At 40.3% G+C, this 26,197-nt stretch overlaps 1 protein-coding gene across 16 annotated transcripts in view; it reads right to left on the bottom strand.

The window, feature by feature from the left end:
- Positions 1-675: 675 nt before the first annotated feature.
- The window catches only part of LOC148129931 (uncharacterized), a 46,381-nt gene continuing 20,859 nt past the window's right edge, over positions 676-26,197 (bottom strand). Inside the window, exons 2-10 of one of the 16 annotated variants that reach the window (XM_087970981.1) lie at positions 24,385-24,423; positions 21,492-21,530; positions 18,598-18,636; positions 15,702-15,740; positions 12,800-12,850; positions 9,326-9,382; positions 7,912-7,941; positions 2,596-2,628; positions 676-951 (exon numbers count right to left, since the gene is read on the bottom strand). In XM_087970981.1, the coding sequence (XP_087827107.1) occupies positions 2,602-2,628; positions 7,912-7,941; positions 9,326-9,382; positions 12,800-12,850; positions 15,702-15,740; positions 18,598-18,636; positions 21,492-21,530; positions 24,385-24,423 (321 nt within the window). In that variant the 3' untranslated portion in view covers positions 676-951; positions 2,596-2,601. Of the gene's footprint in view, positions 952-2,595; positions 2,629-7,911; positions 7,942-9,325; positions 9,383-12,799; positions 12,851-15,696; positions 17,372-18,597; positions 18,637-21,491; positions 21,531-23,123; positions 23,241-24,384; positions 24,424-26,197 lie in introns of those variants that run through there. The other 15 variants (XM_087970980.1, XM_087970987.1, XM_087970990.1 and 12 more) reach the window with 15 other exon arrangements.

The following is a 26,197-nucleotide window of genomic DNA, read 5'->3' as shown; positions in this document are numbered from 1 at the left end:
TACATGTTGTGAGCACGTTACTAGCTACCTCCTGTCAGAAGCAGTGTGCAAGTGCCCATGCTCTGTGCACATGTGCTTATGAACAAAAGCAGAAGGAAATTACCCATATTAGCAATATCTAGAGTAAGAGTAGGCAGACTGATGAAGAAAGGGGGGCAAAGTTAAATCCTCATTTGGCATCTTTGCCCTATTTAACCCTTGTGGTCAGAAGGTCATGTGGTCTTAAAGAATCACCTCCATGGAATGTGGAATGTCTAACACAGTGTTTCTCAGCAAATTTAAGGTGTGTTGACTTCTCTGAGTTCAAATACAACCCTGAGGCAGCCCTCAATGAAATCAAGTTTGACATCCCTGCACTATACCAATCTGGTGCTTTCTCTTTCAATTATATAGACAAATATCTGAACTATATGGACAATTATCTTCAAATATTTGAGTATTGCTGGCTAGGAAATTCTGGGAGTTGAAGTCCACACATCTGGAAGCTGCCAAGGTTGAGAAATGTTGGACTATACAGTTTTGCAGGTAACAAGAGTGGAATCTATCCCAAACCAGTTCAGAAGTGGGAGGCTTTTCAACTAACTTTAGTTGTATTCTATGGCAGTATTTAGGATCTCAATCTGGAACAACATCAGCATTACAACTGTTCTTCATAGATGCACGTCAAACAAGCGATGTTTGTGCAATTGGGATTTATTTCTTTTTATTTTCACAAAGTTTTCCCCTACACCAAGAGCAACAAACTATTCTATTACAGGAAACAAAGTAAAATCAAGCTATAGATTGTATCTACTCCCCCCATCACCATCAAGCACTGAGTAGGCTGGATCATTGGATGTCCTTGAGCAGAACAGTCTTTTTGCAGATATGGGGGAAATTGTTGGACCTTTCACAGCATATTCAGTTATTTCCATAATTTCTGTCATTTCCCTTATTTGAGTTTCAGCCTCTCTTTTGTGTTTCAGGTAGAAATGAAGTGAGAGAAGGGAAAAGAATTACTCAATGAAACTTTTGAAAAGACAATTGTTTTGTAGGAGAACTGCTGTGGTTACCAAGATTCACAAACGATCTGCCAGAACTTTTGGAAACTATTTTGACTTAACCAACCCAAAGGATTCTTAATGCATTGCATCTGCTAATTAAGTACATTCCCCTTTATTTTTCTTCCCATAGACAGTCATAGACTCAAATAGAGCACATTCATGCCCCAAAGTCTCCTATTGGCTCTTAGAGTGATACTTTCTAATGGAGAAGAAAATTGGGAAGAGTAATAGCAATAGCAGTAAGACTTATATACCGCTTCACGGTGCTTTATGAGCCCTCTCTAAGCAGTTTACAGAGTCACCATCTTGTCCCCAACAATCTGGATCCTCATTTTACCGACCTCAGAAGGATGGAAGGCTGAGTGAACTATGAGCCTGTGAGATTCGAACTGCCAAATTGCAGGCAGCCAGCAGTCAGCAGAAGTAGCCTGCAGTACTGCATTCTAACCATTGTGCCACAGAGGCTCTAGAGTAAATAATTTATTTCTTGGAACCTTAGAAATGTTACTTTTCTGTCATACCACTTAAACATTCCACTTTATTCTGTGGAGGACTTACCTATTTTCTTGAGTTCTCTTAGTCCTGGGAGAAAAGCACACACAAGTAATTTTTTTGCTATTTTTCCTTCCTTGTAAATAATAACCACGTTGTCTTGCTGTTTGGATGAGGGTCACACAAAGGCTACCTTCACACAACTTGCTTAACTGGGTCAGTAATAAATACAGTGGCTTCATTTCCACCATGTGGTACTCTTAGCTAACAAGCATTCACTTTGGTTCAATACTTAGTTTGCTGCCCAAATCTGGTTATTATACAGTATGGCTTAACATACTGCATAAATACAGAAAATGAGCTCATGCACTAAATAGGGAAAGCATGCTGTGTGTAGAAAGTAAGTGTGTACAACAAAGCTATTTAAGACGAGACAGACAAGATAAACATTCCTTTGTTTGGTAATTGCCGTTTAACAAATTTGGCTGGTCAAATTATTATATGCAGTTCTTTTTTTAAAAAAATTACCCAGTTTTCTGACAAGTTTTTTTGGGTGGCTTACAGAATGTGAGATCACCAGAAAATAGGTGGACAACTGATGGCATTTGTTATCTGGAACACTCATCAACCTCTAAGAATATGGCCAGTAAACAGGATGATAGATTGCATCTAAGATATTTGGAAAGTATTTTTATTACACTAATGGGCCCACTGTGAGAAGACAAGAAAGGCCAGGTTGGGGAACGATTGTCCTGAAGAAATTCCATTGATGTGGTTGCCAAGAACTGATACAAATGTTATGGCATATAATGAATGAATGAATGAATGAGTGAGTGAATGAATGAGTGAGTGAATGAGTGAGTGAGCGAGCTTATATTTAGTGGTGTTACAAGATCTATTGTGCAGATTTGAAAACCATTTTATTTAGAGCTGTTCAGGGGTACAGAACCCCAAAAGTTGCCCCAGAGATGCTTTTAGTGAAGGAGCAAGAAGGATAAAAAAAGGTGCATGTTCAGTATATACAGAAAGAAATGGCAGAAAATAAATAAAAGCTGCTTACCATCGCTTAATCTTCATTGGCGCCATACATGTTCTAAAAGGGAAACAAACAGTATTTCTTTTAATCTGATATGATAACACCCATTACTTCTCCAATGTTGCCATCTCTATTACCTTCCACATATCATATGTCAGTTCCTTCAGCGTCCAGATAATATACTTGGCAGCTAGATCTATTTTAAGAGGTCAGTTATTCAAAAGGAGGGTAAAAACAGGCCAATGTTTTAGCTCTGCCTGCTGTGAATATGCTCTAGGGACACTGAAGATCTTTTTCCATGAAGGAAGAAGGATAAAAGGGGTAGTTGTTTAGGTGGAGGGAGAATATGAAGAAAGGAGGGGCAGAAAATAAATAAAACTACTTACCGACATTCCACCTCCAGCTCCACCTTGCATGCCCTAAAAGGGAATCAAAAGGTAACCTGTCAACCCTGAAGTTGACCTGGCTGTGGCCATTTTGGGGCTTCAGTCCTGCCACTGTGGGAGCTGTGGGAAAGGGATAGTTGGGGTGCTGTAAAGATAGTTGGGGTGCTGTATCCAAATAAAAACTTTCTCTTGGGAACCAAGGACATTCCCACCAGGTGTCCAGAAGAAGGGGACTGGAGTTATCTAAGCAACTGGACTTTATCCTGATTGAACCATGTGGCTGATTGTTTGGAGAAAGTGAAAGAACCTTTTCTTTTAATTAGGTGAAAACCACGGGAATATTTAGAGTCGGCTTTCACCAGTTTGTGCCAATATGACATATCCAATAAATCTATTCTTTGAGGAATCCACCTGCCTTGGAGATTTGATTGCTATGAGTGTGTTACTTGGAACCCTGACAAAACCATTCTAATCTGATAGGATAAGATAACAGCAATGATTGCTCCCAGTATGCCATCACTACCATCTTCCATAGCTTGTTTATAAATTCCTTCAGTTCCAGATAAAAATATGTCTAATTTCACAAACATGGAATGAAAGGAGTCAAAAGATACACTTATGTATCATGTAGAGGAGTCAGAACAGGAAGAAAGAAATGGCAAGTAATAAACAAAAGACACTTACCATCATCATACCTCTACCACCACCTTGTGAATTCTAATAGGGAAGCAAAAGTAACCATTTTATTGTAACATGACAACACCCAAAGCCACTAGAATATAAAGTGAGAGCAATGTCATTCCTTATTAGCACTGATGAGGTTACCTAGTTGGGGTAATGAAATGTCTGCAAGAAAACAGTGAAGCACAGAGAGCACCAAGGATCACTCACACACTCAAGGGTTTTACCAGAGAAATCTAGGGAGGAGAGCCCCATCCCAGGAGCTGTGGATTATTTCCCCCACAGTTGCTGCCCAGACCCTACTGAAGTAACAACAAGAGTAGGCAAAGTGTCATACAAGAAGACTGTGTACGTCCATCAACAGAAAGGGCAACTCATAGTTGAAGATCATTTAAGAAACTAGATGCAAAATTTGTGGGACAAATTAATTGGGCAATTTCACCAATGTTTCCCTGAGAAGCCCTAATCAAACCATGAGCCTCAAGCCAAACTTCAAAAGAAATCCAACTATTTATTTATTGGATGTCGGCACTTATCCTAATGAAGCCAGCTCTGACTCACGTAATTAATGGTTCACCTATGCCCTGTTTCCTGCCCCCCCTTGGGTGTGACATAAATCACATGCTCCAGTTGGAGCACCTTCATGGCTGGTGTGTCATAAATCCAATCAAGGACTTTTGTGGGCTCTAGACACCACAAGCCTCCAACTGGATCAGTAACCTGGGAGACTGTCTTGATAAGGTATGTATGGAATGTACTTCTGGTTTTTGATTTCCTTGCTGCTCCTTCAGGGTCTCCCCCCCCCCCCGCGGTCCCTGTGGCAACTCGAAAGAAGGCCAGGAATGCTCTAAACAGTTTACATGTAAGATGTATATGTGCACCTACACTGTCACGAACATAAATCTTCTTCAAATTCTCCCAATACCTAGCAGCAGACTCTTCTCCACGAATATGGACTAGCTGCAGGTCACTCAGTGTTAGTCCACTTATACAAAGAGCTCATTAGTTGGTCCATTTAAAGTCAGCTAACTTTTTGGCATCGTCCTCATTATTTGGATCCCAAGCATTTACATCTGGTGGATCCTGAACTGCAGCCCATAACCCTTCCCGAGGAAATCCATTTTACCCACAAAACTGTATCTACTGGAAAAAACATTTGGATCCTGTAAATCAGCAATGACCTTAAATAAGAGAAATAAGCATTTTTTAAAAAATGACAAACCCAGTGGTAACGAAGGATTTTCCTTTTGTATTAATTATGGGAAAATCTGGTGACTGATTCAGATTCAGAATTGATAGAAAAATAGTAAAGGACTACTTTACTACTCCTCTGTCAAGGACCTTGGAGTTCTCATATCAAATGACCTAAGTGTCAGAGCTCACTGTAATAGCATTGCCAAAAAGGCATTAAGAGTTTTAAATCTAATCTTACGAAGCTTCTCCTCTGGAAATATCGAATTGCTAACTAGAGCATACAAAACTTTTGCCAGACCAATACTCAAATACAGCTCTTCAGTCTGGAATCCGCACTGTACATCAGACATTAATACAATTGAGCGAGTCCAGAAGTATTTCACGAGAAGAATACTATACTCCTCTGCTCGCAACAGAACACCCTATATCATCAGGGGGGCTTGGACAACCTTGAACTACGCCACCTATGGTTAGACTTAAGCGTAGCACACAAAATGATCTGCTACAATGTCCTACCAGTCAATGACTACTTCAGCCTCAACCGCAACAATACAAGAGCACACAACAGATACAAACTCAACTGCTTCAAACTTGATTGCAGAAAGTACGTTTTCAGCAACAGAGTGGTCAATGTCAGGAATGCACTACCTGACTCTGTCGTTACATCCTCTAACCCAGAGGTGGTATTCAGCACCTACTCGGGCGAACCGGTAGCAAGATTTTGGTGTGGGTCGCCGAACCAGTAGCAACATCTAGCTGGCAACGCCCCCGATCCGGTTGCCCGATTTCCGCTCACTCACTTGCCCCGTCCGCCCGATGCTCATTCGCCCCAGTTTAAAGGAGGGATTGAAACGCTGGAGGGGGGAGGGGGAAATCCAGCCATGGGGAAGTTTGCAGGAGTCTTTTAAAAATGCTGGATTCACTTCCCCTTATGAGTAAAGTGCCTGGAGGAGAGGGAAAGAACGCGGGGGCGGAATCCAGCCATGGGGAAGTTTGCAGGAGCTGCAAATGCAAGTCCGTTAACCTGCAGAACTTCTACAATGCTGGATTCATTTCTCCTTGTGAGTAAAGTGCCTGGAGTGAGAGGGAATGAAGGCTGGTGTGTGTGTGTGTGTGTGTGTGTGAGAGAGAGAGAGAGAGAGAGAGAGAGAAAACAAGAAAACAAGAAAGAAAGAGGAAGGGAGAGGAAGAAAGAGGAAGAAAGAGAAAGAAAGAAAGACAAAATAGGGAGAGAGAAAGAGAGTTGTGAGTGTGTGTGAGAGAGAGAGAGAAAGAAAGGAAAGGAGAGAGAGACAGAAAGAGACAAAGAAAGAGAAAGAAAGAAAAGGAAATAGGAAGGGAGAGAGAGAGAGAGACGGAGAAAACTGTGCTATTATTTTTAATTGTTCCATTATTTATCATGTGTTAATATTTTACACTGTCCCTACACCTAGAGTGATTTTTCTGCCTTTCTTTTGCCCAGGGCTACCACATATTTTCAGGGTTTACATAAATTCAATGTCTATAGTCCAGAGCATAAATACGTTGTGACTGAAAGGATCGATCCTGCTGTGAATTTTGATTCTGATGACTCTGAGGATGAAAGGCTGGAGCCTGCTGAGAATTTGGAGTCTGAATTGTTAGAAGACACAGATGTGAGCCAGGGGGATGAGAGGTTATCACACAGACATTCTTCGCCTGAACCCTCGACCTCATTCATGCCTGCAATTGAGCCACAAAATGAGTCAGAAGAGTCGAGCGAAGAAGCTGACAGATCGTGGCTTGATGCCAGAACAAGAAGGAGGCTGAAACGTCAAGCTGTGGGGAGACATCAGGCCAGATGTTGATTTAGGGAGATTGACACGCCCATCTAAGTGGTTTACGGAGGCAAACTCAGTTAGAAGGAAGGGCGAGTCAGTAATTAGCACGTTGCCTCAAAGTGTATAAAAGAACACAGCTGTGTGGGGGAAGATTGTCAGGAACAAAGTGACTGATTTCGTGCAGAGGTTTTCAGCAGAGGCTCGGAGCTTTGAGAATTTGTACCAGGACTGTTTTGATAAACAGGGCATGTGGAATATAATCTTGTAGAACTCCTTTCTGTTGGATTTAAGTTTTGGAACGGCTGCTTTTGGTTTTGTGTTGTTTGAACTCTGAAGGGGGAGCCATAACACATGTGTGTTTAACAGAGTTGAAAGGGAATTTGGAGGTCTTCTAGTCCAACCCCCAGCTCAGGCAGGAAAACCGAGGATGCCAAACTCTGAGTAGAGGTCCTGGGAATGGTGTCAGAATAACACTTAGAAGGGACTTTGAGGGGAACCCTATACCATTTCAGAGAAATGGCTGTCCAGTCTTTTAAAAAATTTCCAGTGATTGATCACCCAGAAATTCTGGGGACAAGCAGGTACACTGGTTAATTGTTCTCACGGTCAGGAAGTTTCTCCTTAGTTTTAGGTTGCTTTTCTCTGTTCAATTTCCATCCATTGCTTTTTGTTTGCATTCTGCTTCTTTGGAAAATACATTGTCCCCCTTTCTTTGTGGCAGCCCCTTAAAAGCCTGTTGCCTATCGCACTCTTGGGCAAAGCATGTGAGCCATTTTCTCCTGTCAGTGGTCCATGAAAGTACATCTATAGTATGTAGATAATAAAGTCCAAAAAGGTGAACAACATTTTTACAGAACTATAAATAAGTTGAGGCTGGGTGTGACAAGGAATGGCTGGGAAGGGAGGGGCCAGTTGAAGCAGCCCTCAACGTGAGTTGGCCACACCCACTCAGTCACATGACCACCAAGCCACACCCACAGTCACATGACCACCAAGCCACGCCCACAGAACCGGTAGTAAAAAAAAATGAATCCCACCACTGCTCTAATCCCCATTCCTTTACCCTCAAACAATCCACTATTGACCTCACCCCATTCCTAAGAGGTCTGTAAGGGGCGTGCATAAGTGCACTATCGTGCCTCCTGTCCCTGACCTATTGTCCCCATTTATTCATACCTATTTCCTGTATTCTTACACATGTTTATACTTATACCTATTATCTTGTAAATGATTGACAAATAAATAAATATAAATAAATAAATAAAATAAAGGCTTCATACCATTCCACCTCTGCTTCTGCCTTGCCTGCCCTAAAAGGGAAGCAGAAGGTAAGCGTTCAAATCTGATATGATATCATCCATGACTTCTCCAACCATGCCCTCAATACTAGTTTTGTTATCTAGCATATGAATTCCTACATTCGACAAATAAAATATAAACAGCGTTTCATATAACCTGGAAGGAAAATGACCCAAATCACACACATGTATACAATTGTTCGGATATTTTTCCTTCATCTTTTCAATATTTTTTCCCCTCCACACAACAAAAATATCTACACAGAAACATTGCTTGCAGTGAATTTTTGCTTGTATGAGATTTATAGATTAATCCAAAAGCAGGTGAGTGAGTAAAAAGGATCTTTAATAGCTCTTCAGATTAAAGCTCTTTTCCAGGATCCTTTCCCAATATGATCACATTTCATCACATGGATTTCAGTTCATGTTACTTACCTAATCAAATCAAGGACAAGCCTACCAGCTCACTGACCCATCAAATTTAAACTGGATAATTTTCAACTTGCTTGTTTTTTTTAAAAAAACTGTTCTATGGATTACTATGTTGTGTGCATGGGAGTTATTTGATCTGTTTACCATTTAATGCATTATGGAACCTGCAGAAAAATGGTTTGTCAGAGCATGTTGTGTGTAACATAAAGTAGTAGACTAGGTTACCAAGATATACTTTTACTTTATTAAAACTATCTCGATATTCGTGCTTCGCTATGAAACTATGTGATCAGGCTTAGTTTTTGGGGAGCTGCGCATGCACATGTGTCCCAGCCCACTCCTCGGACATGACTCCTGCTATAGACCAGTTATGACCATTAATGATTGAAACCAACAATAGAGACAAAATTGTGCATTTGCCAGACATCTGTATAAAAAGATTCAGAATCCTGTACGCAGGAGCCTCTACGGGTTGGGTACAAGATTTAGCAAGGTAAGTGAACCCAGCAGTGAAGAAAGACTGCATTAGCACAGTATATCTGGCCCATTCTGATCATGCAAAGCTACTTTCCAAATCAGTTTCATTAATCCTCCTCTGTTATGCCCCTTCTACCTCCACCTCTTCCTACACCATATAATCCAGAAAATAACATGATAGTCATTATTGTATATAGAGTTTTATCTCTCCATGAGTATGTCCTCTATATGATTTCCCATGCAGCCTCTCAGTCCCAAGAGGGGGTTGTTACCCCCCACTTGGCTGAGGGATCTATTTTCAGTTGTCAGATATTGGAAAGAAAAGTACACACAGGCCAAATGTTTTGGCTCTGCTTGCTGTGATTGTTCTCCAGGCACTATTGAGATGCTTTTGGTGAAGGAGAGAGAAGGATATGAGAGAAAACTTCTTCAGATGAAAGAACAATATGAAAAAAGCAATGGCAGAAAATAAACAAAAGTTACTTACCGTCCTTCCATCTTGCCTGTTTCTACCTCCTTGCCTGCTTCCACTCCGTTGCCTGTCCTAAAAGGGAAACAAAATGTGATTGTACTACTCTGACCCATGACTTTGGTTCTATCTGTTGTAGTTATTCTCTGTGGATTCTGGAGATGCTTTTAGTGGAATAAAGATAAAATGGGTGCTAGTTCAGGTGGAAAAAGAATATGAAGAAAGGAATAGCAAGTAATAAACAAAAGCTACTTACCATCATTCCACCTCTACCCATGCCCTAAAAGAAAAATAAAATTGAGCATTTTAATTTGATATAATATCACCCTTGACTTTTTCAACTATGCCATCATTATGAACTTTGATGTCTTGTACATGAATTCCAGATTAAAAATATGTGTTTTTTTAAACACAACATGGAATGAAAGAATCCAAAGGGATGCACCTGCGGTAAACTGTCCTGACAGAGTTTATCTTTCCTCATTTCAGTAAGTACTCTTCCACATTCACACAATCAAAATATCCGTACAGAAATATGCTTGCATTGAATTTTTGCCTTGTATTAGATTTATAGGTTAAGGCATAAGTTGGTTACTGACTTGATTGGTAAACAACTAATTTGTGGGAGTACAATGTGATCATATTTGATATGTGAACTTGGGGTCACCTAATTATCTAACCAAGATATTCTCCACCATTCAGTCAGAACTGAAGAAGCTTCTTGGATGAGAAGAGAAACCTCTTCAAAGAAAAACCAAGTCCAGTTGCCTTTTGGAAAAGCACCTTTGGGACTTTGTTTTGATAACTTGGATTGAGTCTTTTGAAATTCAGTCCTAATGATTGAAAAACAACGGCACTTATGCAATGGAACACATTGACTTTGAAAAAACATGTTTCATACTAACTGGAATGAAAGGGGCCAAAAAGACATGTGTCTTAGATTTTTCTGAGGGATTTCTTTCCTTCCCCTTTTCAATTTTCTTCCACATTCACACAATCAAAATATCCATGTTATCAATAGAGGAACGTTGTGCCCTGGGCCCTCCTTCGTGCAAAAAGTTCCCTTGAAGGAATTCAGAAAAGTCATTCCTTCCACTTCTCCAAAACTTCATTTGATTACATAAATGTACATAAATGGTGAGAAGGTGGAGAGGGTTGGTAGTTTTAAATTTCTGGGCACTTATATCTCGGAGGACCTCTCATGGACTATGAATGCTAACATGCTTGTGAAGAAGGCACAGAAGAGGCTGTACTTCCTGAGAATGCTCAGGAAGATAAATCTATCTCAGCATTTACTTCTGTCCTACTACCGCAGCATCATTGAGAGTGTCATGACATAAGACATTCTTGCATGGTATGGGAGCAGCTCTGTAGCAGACAAAAAACTCTACAGAGAATCATTATAACTGCCCAGAATATCATCGGGCTCCAGCTACCAGCCATGGGCAACATCTTCGCATCTCACTGTTTGAGGAAGTTGCACAACATTCTCAGAGACTCTTCCCATCCTGCTTACAATCTTTTTGGACTGTTGCCTTCTGGCAGAAGATATAGAACAATTAAAACTCGGACCACACATTTTTGGAACAGTTTTTATCCCAGAGCTATAATTGCACTTAACAATGAACTTAAGGACTACCATCACTTAAGGGCCACCATCAGTGAGCTGTTGGACAGTATTACTTGGTCTGTTGTGTGGATGCTTGTGTGTTTTTAGCGGTGTTTGGGAATTGTCATGTGTGTGTGTGCGTCTTGGGCCCAGTCTCAGGGTGTTATGTGAATTTTGTTGTGTGGGTATACTATGTACAATGACAATAAAGTATTATTATTATTATTATTATTATTATTATTATTATTATTATTATTATTATTATTATTATTATTATTGTTGTTGTTGTTTTACAGGATTTAGTAAGTAATAAGAACCCAGCAGTAAGTAAGGACTTCCTTGACACATTATATCTTGGACATCCTTGTTACAGAAAGCTATTTTCCAGTTCACTTTCTCCTTATCCCTCTCTCCTATGCCTCACCCATTTCCACCTCCTTCTACTCTAGGTAAGTTAGAAAATGAAAAATGTCATAGTTGTAGATACACAGTACATTTCTCTATCCATCAAGATCTTCTTTACATGATTTCCTGTGCAATTAACTGTAGCAAACTAGTCTTTGAAATGCCAGAGAAGAATCTTATGTCCTCTTCTACTTTTTTTTTTTTACAAAGTTCTACTCAAATTCAGAACGGACATAGGTCATCCTATGTCCTAATGAAAATCTTTATACTGAAATCATACTATGTCAATAATGGAATTCCTCTGAGGGAAACAGAGAAGGAATAATGAGTCTGGAGATCCACAGGAGAAATTTACAGGACAAATATAACGATGGGAAAATTGAACAGCAATATTTGGTACGTCAAATAGCTAGAAAACCTAGTTTTCTACTCCATCCTTGTGATCCTCTAGTGCAGGGGTGTCAAACTTTCAGCCCCTGGGCCGGATGTGTCACATGCTGGCCACACCCACGCCTGGTTTAGTGAAGGGGGAAAATGTCGTGACGTGAAGCTGCCATGACGCAGCAAGTTTGACACCCCTGCTCTAGTGGATGCAGTGAGAATAAGTTTTAGCTTCTCTCTCCTACTTTCTGTTTCCAGAGCTTAAACTCTTCTCTTTTTCTCCAACCATCATCCCTATCTATCTGCTTTAAGGTTGCCTGCCTCCATGGTTCTCTACAAATTCATCCTTTAAGCATTCCAAACACCTTCAAAAATTTTATTGGAATTTTTCCTGGAATAGTGTTGTGGCATGTCAGAGGCTGGCGGAAGTGGCAGCAGAGTTGGACAGTGAGGAAGTTGGGGAGGAATCTGGGCCAGTCCAGGAGGCTGAGGAAGGCTCAGATGAGGGATCTGCATCAGAGGCAGAGATGGGGCCAGGGCAGGCTGTCAATCATCAGCTGCCTTTGGGCTCTGACAGCAGTGAGGCAGGGGAGCAGCTGGAACCAGCTCCCAGCCTGCACATGCACAGAGCTCCAAAAAGGAAAGAACAATTATGAACTCAGGGTCGATGTGGGAGTAAGGCCACAGGTGGGCGATGATTGGCCCCTTCCATAAGGATTAAAAGAGGAGCAAAGTGGGAGGGGGCTTTTGCATGAAACAATTTGTTCATTCATTGCACCATTGTGAAGATCTGTCTGTGCATCCTGAGACTCTGTGCTAAGCCCTTCCTTGTCAGCACTGTGTTTGAAAATATTTACTGGGCAGCTTTCCAAGATAGATAAGATTTGAGCTCCTAATTATACCCTTGAAAGACTGTTCACCAGGCCATTGGCTAAATGTGAATGCAAAAATATTCACATTCGTTTAATAAAAGGTGTTTGGTTGGGACAAAGATTCTGCTTAGGGCTTTTTGGGGAAGCCTAGGAAAGAACAAATATGCTTACGGAAACAGTAAAGACTTCATGGAAATGGGAGACATTAAATACATGTTAACTTACTCCTTGTCTGCCACTTCTTCCACCACCACCACCACCACCATTATTTCCATACTACAAAAAGGAAAAAAAAAAGTCAAACTGGATTCCCTTCTAAGTATTCTGTCATATTTTCAGCATGTGAATCGGACTTGCTTGGGCCACTGCATTTTATAGAATTCAAATGGGACCCTTTAGAATTTGCAAATGGTATTATTACATTTTATTTTAATTCATTCAGTTTAGACACGGCCCAACTTCAACAATAAAAGCTAACGACATAAAAAAAGAGTACAATAAAAGGATCAAAGATGGCGAAAACATGACATGGCCAAAGTCAGTTAAGCCATGACAACCATTAGAAATATGCAGCATCAAGCAAGCAATAAGCAAGTCTATAAGGAAAAATCAAGCCAAATATTTTGGCACTGCCCACTGTGGCCATGCCCTGGGAATTCCGCAGATGCTTTTAGTATTAGAGGGAAAAATATAAAAGGGGTGCTTGTTCAAACATAAGAAGAATATGAAAGAAAGAAATGGCAGAAACTAAAAAAAGCTACTTGCCATATTTCCAGGTCTACCACCACCACCAAGGCCCTGAAGGGAAACAAAAGGGAACTCAGATAACACCCATGATGTCTCCACCCATGGCATCACACATGTTCACTATCTCATATATGAATTCATTCATTCTTCTGTTAGCTTACATGTGTTGTTTCAACACAGCATGGACTGATGGGGACCCAAAAAAATTTGCATGTGTATTAAATTGTTTTCAAAGGTTTTCTTTTTCTTTTTCTTCTTCCTGTTTTCAATACCATTCCACATACTCATATCAACAATACAAATTGATCCCTTTTTTTGTGATTCCCTCACAGTTATGGTGGTGATAATAAAGTTGTTGGAACCAATTCTCATATGATCATTGTTTGGTCAAGAAGAGTAAAGTTAAAGTAAGATAGTAAGGACAGTCCTGGAACATCCTCATAGTGGAGAGATGCTTTCTGATTCACGGTTACCTAGTCCTCTCTCTCTGGTCAACTCCACAGCCACCTCTTTCTACTCCAAGTAAATCAGAAAATTAAAAGGGAGCTGTGGTTATAGAAACAGATTTCTCTGTCTATTGGAATCTCCTTGACACGATTTGCAGCTATGGGAAGTAAAAGGAGCCTTCAATCCTAATGCATGATACAATATAGACCTCATGCAAGGGCAAAAGTGGAATTCCCTTGGGATAAATAACAAATAAATTATGAGAAGATGCAAAAATGCAGATCAAAGGTCATGATGTGTGAAAATATGGTGAAGGACTTTGATATACCAAGTGGCTGGAAAAGCTGGCTGGGTTTTTCCTTCCCTCCCTGTGATAGTCCGATGAGTGAGGCAAGAAGAGCTCTCAGCTCCTCTCTCATGCTTTTCCTGCTTCCAGGTCTTAAAACATGGTGGGTTTTTTTTTTCATTTTGCAAAAATCCCCTCTGCCTCATTTCTCCAAGATCATGTTCATGGCTCTCTATCAATTCATCCTTTCAACATTGCTTACAATATCCAAATTCCTACTAGAATTGCTCCTGGAAGGTCAAGAGATGTTTTAGGGAATTGAGTCTCAAAAGAATGTCTATGGTTACATAAAGGAAATGGGAGATATTAAATCCATATTGACTTACTCCTAACATACCACCAAGTCCACCTCGGCCAGCCTGCAAGAAGGAGAAAATAAGACCATCATGGATTATGAATGCTTTTGAAACTACGTTGTCATAGTTCATGTTTTGACACAGGTATGAACCTGGGACTCTGTACTTTAGTAAAATAAAATGGGGCCCTTTGGAAGCTAAGTGTGGGTCAAAAGGCAGTGGCTTAAGCAGGAATGAGAGCTTCTAATTGTTAGCCATGTGCCACCAGTGCTCTGCAACCCACATCAACCATTCCCTGTATTATTAAAACAAAATGGCCTTGGTATGCATAGAAGACATGTTTGCAAAGGGTGTGATGGCTCTCTATTCCTGGCTGTCTACAAGTTCATTCTCCTCAACATTTCTTATAACATCCAAAGTCCTACTAGAATTGCTCCTGGAAGGTCAAGAGATGTTTTAGGGAATTTAGTCTCAAAAGAATGTCTATGGTTACATAAAGGAAATGGGTGACATCAAATCCATATTGACTTACTCCTAACATACTACCAAGTCCACCTCCGCCACCCTGCAAGAAGGAGAAAATAAGACCATCATGGATTATGAATGCTTTTGAAACTACATTGTCACAGTTCACATTTTGACACAGGTAAGAACCTGGGCCTCTGTACTTTAATGAAATAAAATGGGGCTCTTTGGAAGCTAAATGTGGGTCAAAAGGCAGTGGCTTAAGCAGGAATGGGAGCTTCTAATTTTAAGCCATGTGTCATCGGTGTTCTTCAACCCACATCAATCACTCCCTGTATTATTAAAACAAAATGAGCCTTGGTACACACAGAAGTTATGTTTGCAAAGGGCATGATGGCTCTCTATTCCTGGCTGTCTACAAGTTCATCCTTTCAACATTCCTAACAATATCCCAATTGAATTCCCATGTGGGAAATGAGGAAGAAATTGTGAGTTTGCAGATCCATAGATACTGTATATTCACAGGTCAAATGGTATGATATTGTGAAAACATGGTGCAGGTCTTTGATATATCAAGTAGCTAGAAAAGCTGGCTGGGTTTTCTCCTCCCTCCCTGTCATTCTCCAGTCAACAAGGGAAGAGGAACTCTTAGCTTCTCTCTCATGCTTTTTCTGCTTCCATATCTTAAAACATTTTTTTTTTCATTTTGCAAAATCCCCTCTGCCTGGTTTCTCCAAGGTCTTGTTCATGGCTCTCTACAAAGTCGCAAAAGAATGTCTATGGTTTCATAAAGGAAATGGGAGACATTAAATCCATATTGACTTACTTGTAACATACCACCAAGAAGACCACCTCCACCGGCACCCTGCAAGAAGGATGCAATGATAAGCACATTGAAGAAATAATTGAATAACAAAGCAGAGCTGTCGGAAAGAAGCTTTTAATGACAAAGAACCAAGATGAGTGACATTCAGAAAGGCTTCTTGGCTAGTTAGAAAGATTGACATTCAAACGTGAGTTTGTATACCCTTTCTGAGTTTTGTCTAAAACTGGTTTTGGGTGAAGTTTAATTCTATCCTTGGTGACATTTAATCCTGTATATATTGATGGGATAATTTTCCCTATTCAGCTTTGTTTGGAAGGGAAAAAGTTAGTCTCTGTTCCTGAAAAGAAACTGGGTTGAGAAATCTGGCTAGTTCCTTTGTCTATTTCTTCTGGTAATTAGTTTAACAAGAAACAGTTACTGTTGTAATTTAATTATTTGTATTGTGTTTGAATATTTTCCTGCTCATGGTTTCTTTTTCTATCTGGGGAGGGGGTCTTCTTCACTGCTTTAGTGGTTCCTGGCACTATCCTTTTGGGGTGTACTTCCAAGAAACAGGATGCAAGCTTGGCACTGACTTTTTTACTGCCTTTCTGGGGGTATGTGATCTTTCCTTAAACCTGGATGATTTCCTTAGGATATCTTGTGATGTGAGTGAGACCAGCTGGTGTCTTTAAGTGGTGCAAATGGAACTAAGGATTGCTTCTCCTGGGTGTGCTCTTTCTGGAGAGTTTAAATGACCTCTTTGCTAAAGGGTTTCACTTTATGAGCAAGAGTTGGCTGCTCATAGTTATCGTTACATTTTAACTATTTTCATTCCTCAAGGTACCCTGGCACCCTGCCTGATTTGTAAATCCGGCTTGCAGGTATTTTTAATCTAATGATTGGTATGTAGGGCAGCTTTTGCAAGCAGAGAAGCTTTTTGTATTTTTGTACAGGTAATCCTTGACTTACAACAGTTCATTTAGTGACCATTCAAAGTTACAATGGCACTGAAAAAAGTGACTTATGACCATTTTTCAAACTTACAACCGTTGCAGCGTCCCCACGGTCACGAGAGGCCAGGCAAGAAGAAGTGCCCCTCGATGTGAGTGATGTTGAGTTGGCCACACGCGCCCAGTCACATGACCTCCAAGCCACATCCACCAAGCCACACTCACAGAACCAGTTGTTAAAAAATTTGATTCCCACCCCTGATTATGAATGCTTTTAAAACTCCATTGTCACAGTTCATGTTTTGACAGAGGTATGAGCCTGGGCCTCTGTACTTTAATGAAATAAAATGGGGCTCTTTGGAAGCTAAGTGTGGTTCAAAAGGCAGTGGCTTAAGCAGGAATGGGAACTTCTAATTGTTGGCCATGTGTCACCAGTGCTTGGCAACCCAGATCAATCACTCCCTGTATTATTAAAACAAAATGGCCTTGGTATGCATAGAAGACATGTTTGCAAAGGGTGTGATGGCTCTCTATTCCTGGCTGTCTAAAAGTTCATTCTCCTCAACATTTCTTATAATATCCAAATTCCTACTAGAATTGTTCCTGGAATATCAGGAGATGTTTTAGGGAATTGAGTCTCAAAAGAATGTCTATTGTTACGTAAAAGAAATGGGAGACATCAAATCCATATTGACTTTCTCCTAACAGACCACCAAGAAGACCACCTCCACCGCCACCCTGGAAGAAGGAGAAAATAAGACCATCATGGATTATGAAGCTTTTGAAACTACATTGCCACAGTTTACGTTTTGACACAGGTAAGAACCTGGGCCTCTGTACTTTAATGAAATAAAATGGGGCTCTTTGGAAGCTAAATGTGGTTCAAAAGGCAGTGGCATAAGCAGGAATGGGGACTTCTAATTGTTAGCCATGTGCCACCAGTGCTCTGCAACCCACATCAATCATTCCCTGTATTATTAAAACAATATGGCCTTGGTATGCATAGAAAACATCTTTGCAAAGGGTGTGATGGCTCTCTATTCCTGGCTGTCTACAAGTTCATTCTCCTCAACATTTCTTATAACATCCAAATTCCTACTAGAATTGCTCCTGGAATATCAAGAGATGTTTTAGGGAATTGAGTCTCAAAAGAATGTCTATGGTTACATAAAGGAAATGGGTGACATCAAATCCATATTGACTTACTCCTAACATACTACCAAGTCCACCTCCGCCACCCTGCAAGAAGGAGAAAATAAGACCATCATGGATTATGAATGCTTTTGAAACTACATTGTCACAGTTCACATTTTGACACAGGTAAGAACCTGGGCCTCTGTACTTTAATAAAATAAAATGGGGCTCTTTGGAAGCTAAATGTGGGTCAAAAGGCAGTGGCTTAAGCAGGAATGGGAGCTTCTAATTATAAGCCATGTGTCATCGGTGTTCTGCAACCTACATCAATCACTCCCTGTATTATTAAAACAAAATGAGCCTTGGTACACACAGAAGTTATGTTTGCAAAGGGCGTGATGGCTCTCTATTCCTGGCTGTCTACAAGTTCATCCTTTCAACATTCCTAACAATATTCCAATTGAATTCCCATGTGGGAAATGAGGAAGAAATTGTGCGTTTGCAGATCCATAGATACTGTATATTCACAGGTCAAATGGTATGATATTGTGAAAACATGGTGCAGGTCTTTGATATATCAAGTAGCTAGAAAAGCTGGCTGGGTTTTCTCCTCCCTCCCTGTCATTCTCCAGTCAACAAGGGAAGAGGAACTCTTAGCTTCTCTCTCATGCTTTTTCTGCTTCCATATCTTAAAACATTTTTTTTTCATTTTGCAAAAATCCCTCTGCCTGGTTTCTCCAAGGTCATGTTCATGGCTCTCTACAAAGTCACAAAAGAATGTCTATGGTTACATAAAGGAAATGGGAGACATTAAATCCATATTGACTTACTTGTAACATACCACCAAGAAGACCACCTCCACCGGCACCCTGCAAGAAGGATGCAATGATAAGCACATTGAAGAAATAATTGAATAACAAAGCAGAGCTGTCGGAAAGAAGCTTTTAATGACAAAGAACCAAGATGAGTGACATTCAGAAAGGCTTCTTGGCTAGTTAGAAAGATTGACATTCAAACGTGAGTTTGTATACCCTTTCTGAGTTTTATCTAAAACTGGTTTTGGGTGAAGTTTAATTCTATCCTTGGTGACATTTAATCCTGTATATATTGATGGGATAATTTTCCCTATTCAGCTTTGTTTGGAAGGAAAAAAGTTAGTCTCTGTTCCTGAAAAGAAACTGGGTTGAGAAATCTGGCTAGTTCCTTTGTCTATTTCTTCTGGTAATTAGTTTAACAAGAAACAGTTACTGTTGTAATTTAATTATTTGTATTGTGTTTGAATATTTTCCTGCTCATGGTTTCTTTTTCTATCTGGGGAGGGGTCTTCTTCACTGCTTTAGTGGTTCCTGGCACTATCCTTTTGGGGTGTACTTCCAAGAAACAGGATGCAAGCTTGGCACTGACTTTTTACTGCCTTTCTGGGGGTATGTGATCTTTCCTTAAACCTGGATGATTTCCTTAGGATATCTTGTGATGTGAGTGAGACCAGCTGGTGTCTTTAAGTGGTGCAAATGGAACTAAGGATTGCTTCTCCTGGGTGTGCTCTTTCTGGAGAGTTTAAATGACCTCTTTGCTAAAGGGTTTCACTTTATGAGCAAGAGTTGGCTGCTCATAGTTATCGTTACATTTTAACTATTTTCATTCCTCAAGGTACCCTGGCACCCTGCCTGATTTGTAAATCCGGCTTGCAGGTATTTTTAATCTAATGATTGGTATGTAGGGCAGCTTTTGCAAGCAGAGAAGCTTTTTGTATTTTTGTACAGGTAATCCTTGACTTACAACAGTTCATTTAGTGACCATTCAAAGTTACAATGGCACTGAAAAAAGTGACTTATGACCATTTTTCAAACTTACAACCGTTGCAGCGTCCCCACGGTCACGAGAGGCCAGGCAAGAAGAAGTGCCCCTCGATGTGAGTGATGTTGAGTTGGCCACACGCGCCCAGTCACATGACCTCCAAGCCACATCCACCAAGCCACACTCACAGAACCAGTTGTTAAAAAATTTGATTCCCACCCCTGATTATGAATGCTTTTAAAACTCCATTGTCACAGTTCATGTTTTGACAGAGGTATGAACCTGGGCCTCTGTACTTTAATGAAATAAAATGGGGCTCTTTGGAAGCTAAGTGTGGTTCAAAAGGCAGTGGCTTAAGCAGGAATGGGAACTTCTAATTGTTGGCCATGTGTCACCAGTGCTTGGCAACCCAGATCAATCACTCCCTGTATTATTAAAACAAAATGGCCTTGGTATGCATAGAAGACATGTTTGCAAAGGGTGTGATGGCTCTCTATTCCTGGCTGTCTACAAGTTCATTCTCCTCAATATTTCTTATAATATCCAAATTCCTACTAGAATTGTTCCTGGAATATCAGGAGATGTTTTAGGGAATTGAGTCTCAAAAGAATGTCTATTGTTACGTAAAAGAAATGGGAGACATCAAATCCATATTGACTTTCTCCTAACAGACCACCAAGAAGACCACCTCCACCGCCACCCTGGAAGAAGGAGAAAATAAGACCATCATGGATTATGAAGCTTTTGAAACTACATTGCCACAGTTTACGTTTTGACACAGGTAAGAACCTGGGCCTCTGTACTTTAATGAAATAAAATGGGGCTCTTTGGAAGCTAAATGTGGTTCAAAAGGCAGTGGCATAAGCAGGAATGGGGACTTCTAATTGTTAGCCATGTGCCACCAGTGCTCTGCAACCCACATCAATCATTCCCTGTATTATTAAAACAATATGGCCTTGGTATGCATAGAAAACATCTTTGCAAAGGGTGTGATGGCTCTCTATTCCTGGCTGTCTACAAGTTCATTCTCCTCAACATTTCTTATAACATCCAAATTCCTACTAGAATTGCTCCTGGAATATCAAGAGATGTTTTAGGAATTGAGTCTCAAAAGAATGTCTATGGTTACATAAAGGAAATGGGTGACATCAAATCCATATTGACTTACTCCTAACATACTACCAAGTCCACCTCCGCCACCCTGCAAGAAGGAGAAAATAAGACCATCATGGATTATGAATGCTTTTGAAACTACATTGTCACAGTTCACATTTTGACACAAGTAAGAACCTGGGCCTCTGTACTTTAATAAAATAAAATGGGGCTCTTTGGAAGCTAAATGTGGGTCAAAAGGCAGTGGCTTAAGCAGGAATGGGAGCTTCTAATTATAAGCCATGTGTCATCGGTGTTCTGCAACCTACATCAATCACTCCCTGTATTATTAAAACAAAATGAGCCTTGGTACACACAGAAGTTATGTTTGCAAAGGGCGTGATGGCTCTCTATTCCTGGCTGTCTACAAGTTCATCCTTTCAACATTCCTAACAATATTCCAATTGAATTCCCATGTGGGAAATGAGGAAGAAATTGTGAGTTTGCAGATCCATAGATACTGTATATTCACAGGTCAAATGGTATGATATTGTGAAAACATGGTGCAGGTCTTTGATATATCAAGTAGCTAGAAAAGCTGGCTGGGTTTTCTCCTCCCTCCCTGTCATTCTCCAGTCAACAAGGGAAGAGGAACTCTTAGCTTCTCTCTCATGCTTTTTCTGCTTCCATATCTTAAAACATTTTTTTTTCATTTTGCAAAAATCCCCTCTGCCTGGTTTCTCCAAGGTCATGTTCATGGCTCTCTACAAAGTCACAAAAGAATGTCTATGGTTACATAAAGGAAATGGGAGACATTAAATCCATATTGACTTACTTGTAACATACCACCAAGAAGACCACCTCCACCGGCACCCTGCAAGAAGGATGCAATGCTAAGCACATTGAAGAAATAATTGAATAACAAAGCAGAGCTGTCGGAAAGAAGCTTTTAATGACAAAGAACCAAGATGAGTGACATTCAGAAAGGCTTCTTGGCTAGTTAGAAAGATTGACATTCAAACATGAGTTTGTATACCCTTTCTGAGTTTTATCTAAAACTGGTTTTGGGTGAAGTTTAATTCTATCCTTGGTGACATTTAATCCTGTATATATTGATGGGATAATTTTCCCTATTCAGCTTTGTTTGGAAGGAAAAAAGTTAGTCTCTGTTCCTGAAAAGAAACTGGGTTGAGAAATCTGGCTAGTTCCTTTGTCTATTTCTTCTGGTAATTAGTTTAACAAGAAACAGTTACTGTTGTAATTTAATTATTTGTATTGTGTTTGAATATTTTCCTGCTCATGGTTTCTTTTTCTATCTGGGGAGGGGGTCTTCTTCACTGCTTTAGTGGTTCCTGGCACTATCCTTTTGGGGTGTACTTCCAAGAAACAGGATGCAAGCTTGGCACTGACTTTTTTACTGCCTTTCTGGGGGTATGTGATCTTTCCTTAAACCTGGATGATTTCCTTAGGATATCTTGTGATGTGAGTGAGACCAGCTGGTGTCTTTAAGTGGTGCAAATGGATCTAAGGATTGCTTCTCCTGGGTGTGCTCTTTCTGGAGAGTTTAAATGACCTCTTTGCTAAAGGGTTTCACTTTATGAGCAAGAGTTGGCTGCTCATAGTTATCGTTACATTTTAACTATTTTCATTCCTCAAGGTACCCTGGCACCCTGCCTGATTTGTAAATCCGGCTTGCAGGTATTTTTAATCTAATGATTGGTATGTAGGGCAGCTTTTGCAAGCAGAGAAGCTTTTTGTATTTTTTGTACAGGTAATCCTTGACTTACAACAGTTCATTTAGTGACCATTCAAAGTTACAATGGCACTGAAAAAAGTGACTTATGACCATTTTTCAAACTTACAACCGTTGCAGCGTCCCCACGGTCACGAGAGGCCAGGCAAGAAGAAGTGCCCCTCGATGTGAGTGATGTTGAGTTGGCCACACGCACCCAGTCACATGACCTCCAAGCCACATCCACCAAGCCACACTCACAGAACCAGTTGTTAAAAAATTTGATTCCCACCCCTGATTATGAATGCTTTTAAAACTCCATTGTCACAGTTCATGTTTTGACAGAGGTATGAACCTGGGCCTCTGTACTTTAATGAAATAAAATGGGGCCCTTTGGAAGCTAAGTGTGGTTCAAAAGGCAGTGGCTTAAGCAGGAATGGGAACTTCTAATTGTTGGCCATGTGTCACCAGTGCTTGGCAACCCAGATCAATCACTCCCTGTATTATTCAAACAAAATGGCCTTGGTATGCATAGAAGACATGTTTGCAAAGGGTGTGATGGCTCTCTATTCCTGGCTGTCTACAAGTTCATTCTCCTCAACATTTCTTATAACATCCAAATTCCTACTAGAATTGCTCCTGGAATGTCAAGAGATGTTTTAGGGAATTGAGTCTCAAAAGAATGTCTATGGTTACATAAAGGAAATGGGAGATATTAAATCCATATAGACTTACTCCTAACATACCACCAAGTCCACCTCGGCCAGCCTGCAAGAAGGAGAAAATAAGACCATCATGGATTATGAATGCTTTTGAAACTACGTTGTCATAGTTCATGTTTTGACACAGGTATGAACCTGGGACTCTGTACTTTAGTAAAATAAAATGGGGCCCTTTGGAAGCTAAGTGTGGGTCAAAAGGCAGTGGCTTAAGCAGGAATGAGAGCTTCTAATTGTTAGCCATGTGCCACCAGTGCTCTGCAACCCACATCAACCATTCCCTGTATTATTAAAACAAAATGGCTTTGGTATGCATAGAAGACATGTTTGCAAAGGGTGTGATGGCTCTCTATTCCTGGCTGTCTACAAGTTCATTCTCCTCAACATTTCTTATAACATCCAAAGTCCTACTAGAATTGCTCCTGGAAGGTCAAGAGATGTTTTAGGGAATTTAGTCTCAAAAGAATGTCTATGGTTACATAAAGGAAATGGGTGACATCAAATCCATATTGACTTACTCCTAACATACTACCAAGTCCACCTCCGCCACCCTGCAAGAAGGAGAAAATAAGACCATCATGGATTATGAATGCTTTTGAAACTACATTGTCACAGTTCACATTTTGACACAGGTAAGAACCTGGGCCTCTGTACTTTAATGAAATAAAATGGGGCTCTTTGGAAGCTAAATGTGGGTCAAAAGGCAGTGGCTTAAGCAGGAATGGGAGCTTCTAATTTTAAGCCATGTGTCATCGGTGTTCTTCAACCCACATCAATCACTCCCTGTATTATTAAAACAAAATGAGCCTTGGTACACACAGAAGTTATGTTTGCAAAGGGCATGATGGCTCTCTATTCCTGGCTGTCTACAAGTTCATCCTTTCAACATTCCTAACAATATTCCAATTGAATTCCTATGTGGGAAATGAGGAAGAAATTGTGAGTTTGCAGATCCATAGATACTGTATATTCACAGGTCAAATGGTATGATATTGTGAAAACATGGTGCAGGTCTTTGATATATCAAGTAGCTAGAAAAGCTGGCTGGGTTTTCTCCTCCCTCCCTGTCATTCTCCAGTCAACAAGGGAAGAGGAACTCTTAGCTTCTCTCTCATGCTTTTTCTGCTTCCATATCTTAAAACATTTTTTTTTCATTTTGCAAAAATCCCCTCTGCCTGGTTTCTCCAAGGTCTTGTTCATGGCTCTCTACAAAGTCGCAAAAGAATGTCTATGGTTTCATAAAGGAAATGGGAGACATTAAATCCATATTGACTTACTTGTAACATACCACCAAGAAGACCACCTCCACCGGCAACCTGCAAGAAGGATGCAATGATAAGCACATTGAAGAAATAATTGAATAACAAAGCAGAGCTGTCGGAAAGAAGCTTTTAATGACAAAGAACCAAGATGAGTGACATTCAGAAAGGCTTCTTGGCTAGTTAGAAAGATTGACATTCAAACGTGAGTTTGTATACCCTTTCTGAGTTTTGTCTAAAACTGGTTTTGGGTGAAGTTTAATTCTATCCTTGGTGACATTTAATCCTGTATATATTGATGGGATAATTTTCCCTATTCAGCTTTGTTTGGAAGGAAAAAAGTTAGTCTCTGTTCCTGAAAAGAAACTGGGTTGAGAAATCTGGCTAGTTCCTTTGTCTATTTCTTCTGGTAATTAGTTTAACAAGAAACAGTTACTGTTGTAATTTAATTATTTGTATTGTGTTTGAATATTTTCCTGCTCATGGTTTCTTTTTCTATCTGGGGAGGGGGTCTTCTTCACTGCTTTAGTGGTTCCTGGCACTATCCTTTTGGGGTGTACTTCCAAGAAACAGGATGCAAGCTTGGCACTGACTTTTTTACTGCCTTTCTGGGGGTATGTGATCTTTCCTTAAACCTGGATGATTTCCTTAGGATATCTTGTGATGTGAGTGAGACCAGCTGGTGTCTTTAAGTGGTGCAAATGGATCTAAGGATTGCTTCTCCTGGGTGTGCTCTTTCTGGAGAGTTTAAATGACCTCTTTGCTAAAGGGTTTCACTTTATGAGCAAGAGTTGGCTGCTCATAGTTATCGTTACATTTTAACTATTTTCATTCCTCAAGGTACCCTGGCACCCTGCCTGATTTGTAAATCCGGCTTGCAGGTATTTTTAATCTAATGATTGGTATGTAGGGCAGCTTTTGCAAGCAGAGAAGCTTTTTGTATTTTTGTACAGGTAATCCTTGACTTACAACAGTTCATTTAGTGACCATTCAAAGTTACAATGGCACTGAAAAAAGTGACTTATGACCCTTTTTCAAACTTACAACCGTTGCAGCATCCCCACGGTCATGAGAGGCCAGGCAAGAAGAAGTGCCCCTCGATGTGAGTGATGTTGAGTTGGCCACACGCACCCAGTCACATGACCTCCAAGCCACATCCACCAAGCCACACTCACAGAACCAGTTGTTAAAAAATTTGATTCCCACCCCTGATTATGAATGCTTTTAAAACTCCATTGTCACAGTTCATGTTTTGACAGAGGTATGAACCTGGGCCTCTGTACTTTAATGAAATAAAATGGGGCTCTTTGGAAGCTAAGTGTGGTTCAAAAGGCAGTGGCTTAAGCAGGAATGGGAACTTCTAATTGTTGGCCATGTGTCACCAGTGCTTGGCAACCCAGATCAATCACTCCCTGTATTATTAAATCAAAATGGCCTTGGTATGCATAGAAGACATGTTTGCAAAGGGTGTGATGGCTCTCTATTCCTGGCTGTCTACAAGTTCATTCTCCTCAATATTTCTTATAATATCCAAATTCCTACTAGAATTGCTCCTGGAATGTCAAGAGATGTTTTAGGGAATTGAGTCTCAAAAGAATGTCTATCGTTACGTAAAAGAAATGGGAGACATCAAATCCATATTGACTTTCTCCTAACAGACCACCAAGAAGACCACCTCCACCGCCACCCTGGAAGAAGGAGAAAATAAGACCATCATGGATTATGAAGCTTTTGAAACTACATTGCCACAGTTTACATTTTGACACAGGTAAGAACCTGGGCCTCTGTACTTTAATGAAATAAAATGGGGCTCTTTGGAAGCTAAATGTGG

This window comes from Notechis scutatus, chromosome 8 (genome assembly GCF_049901735.1).
Source record: "Notechis scutatus isolate UNSWTSFEM ecotype Mainland chromosome 8, rNotScu1.2, whole genome shotgun sequence".
In the NCBI taxonomy this organism is placed as follows: Eukaryota; Metazoa; Chordata; class Lepidosauria; order Squamata; family Elapidae; genus Notechis; species Notechis scutatus.
This window is presented reverse-complemented; position numbering and strand designations above follow the sequence as displayed.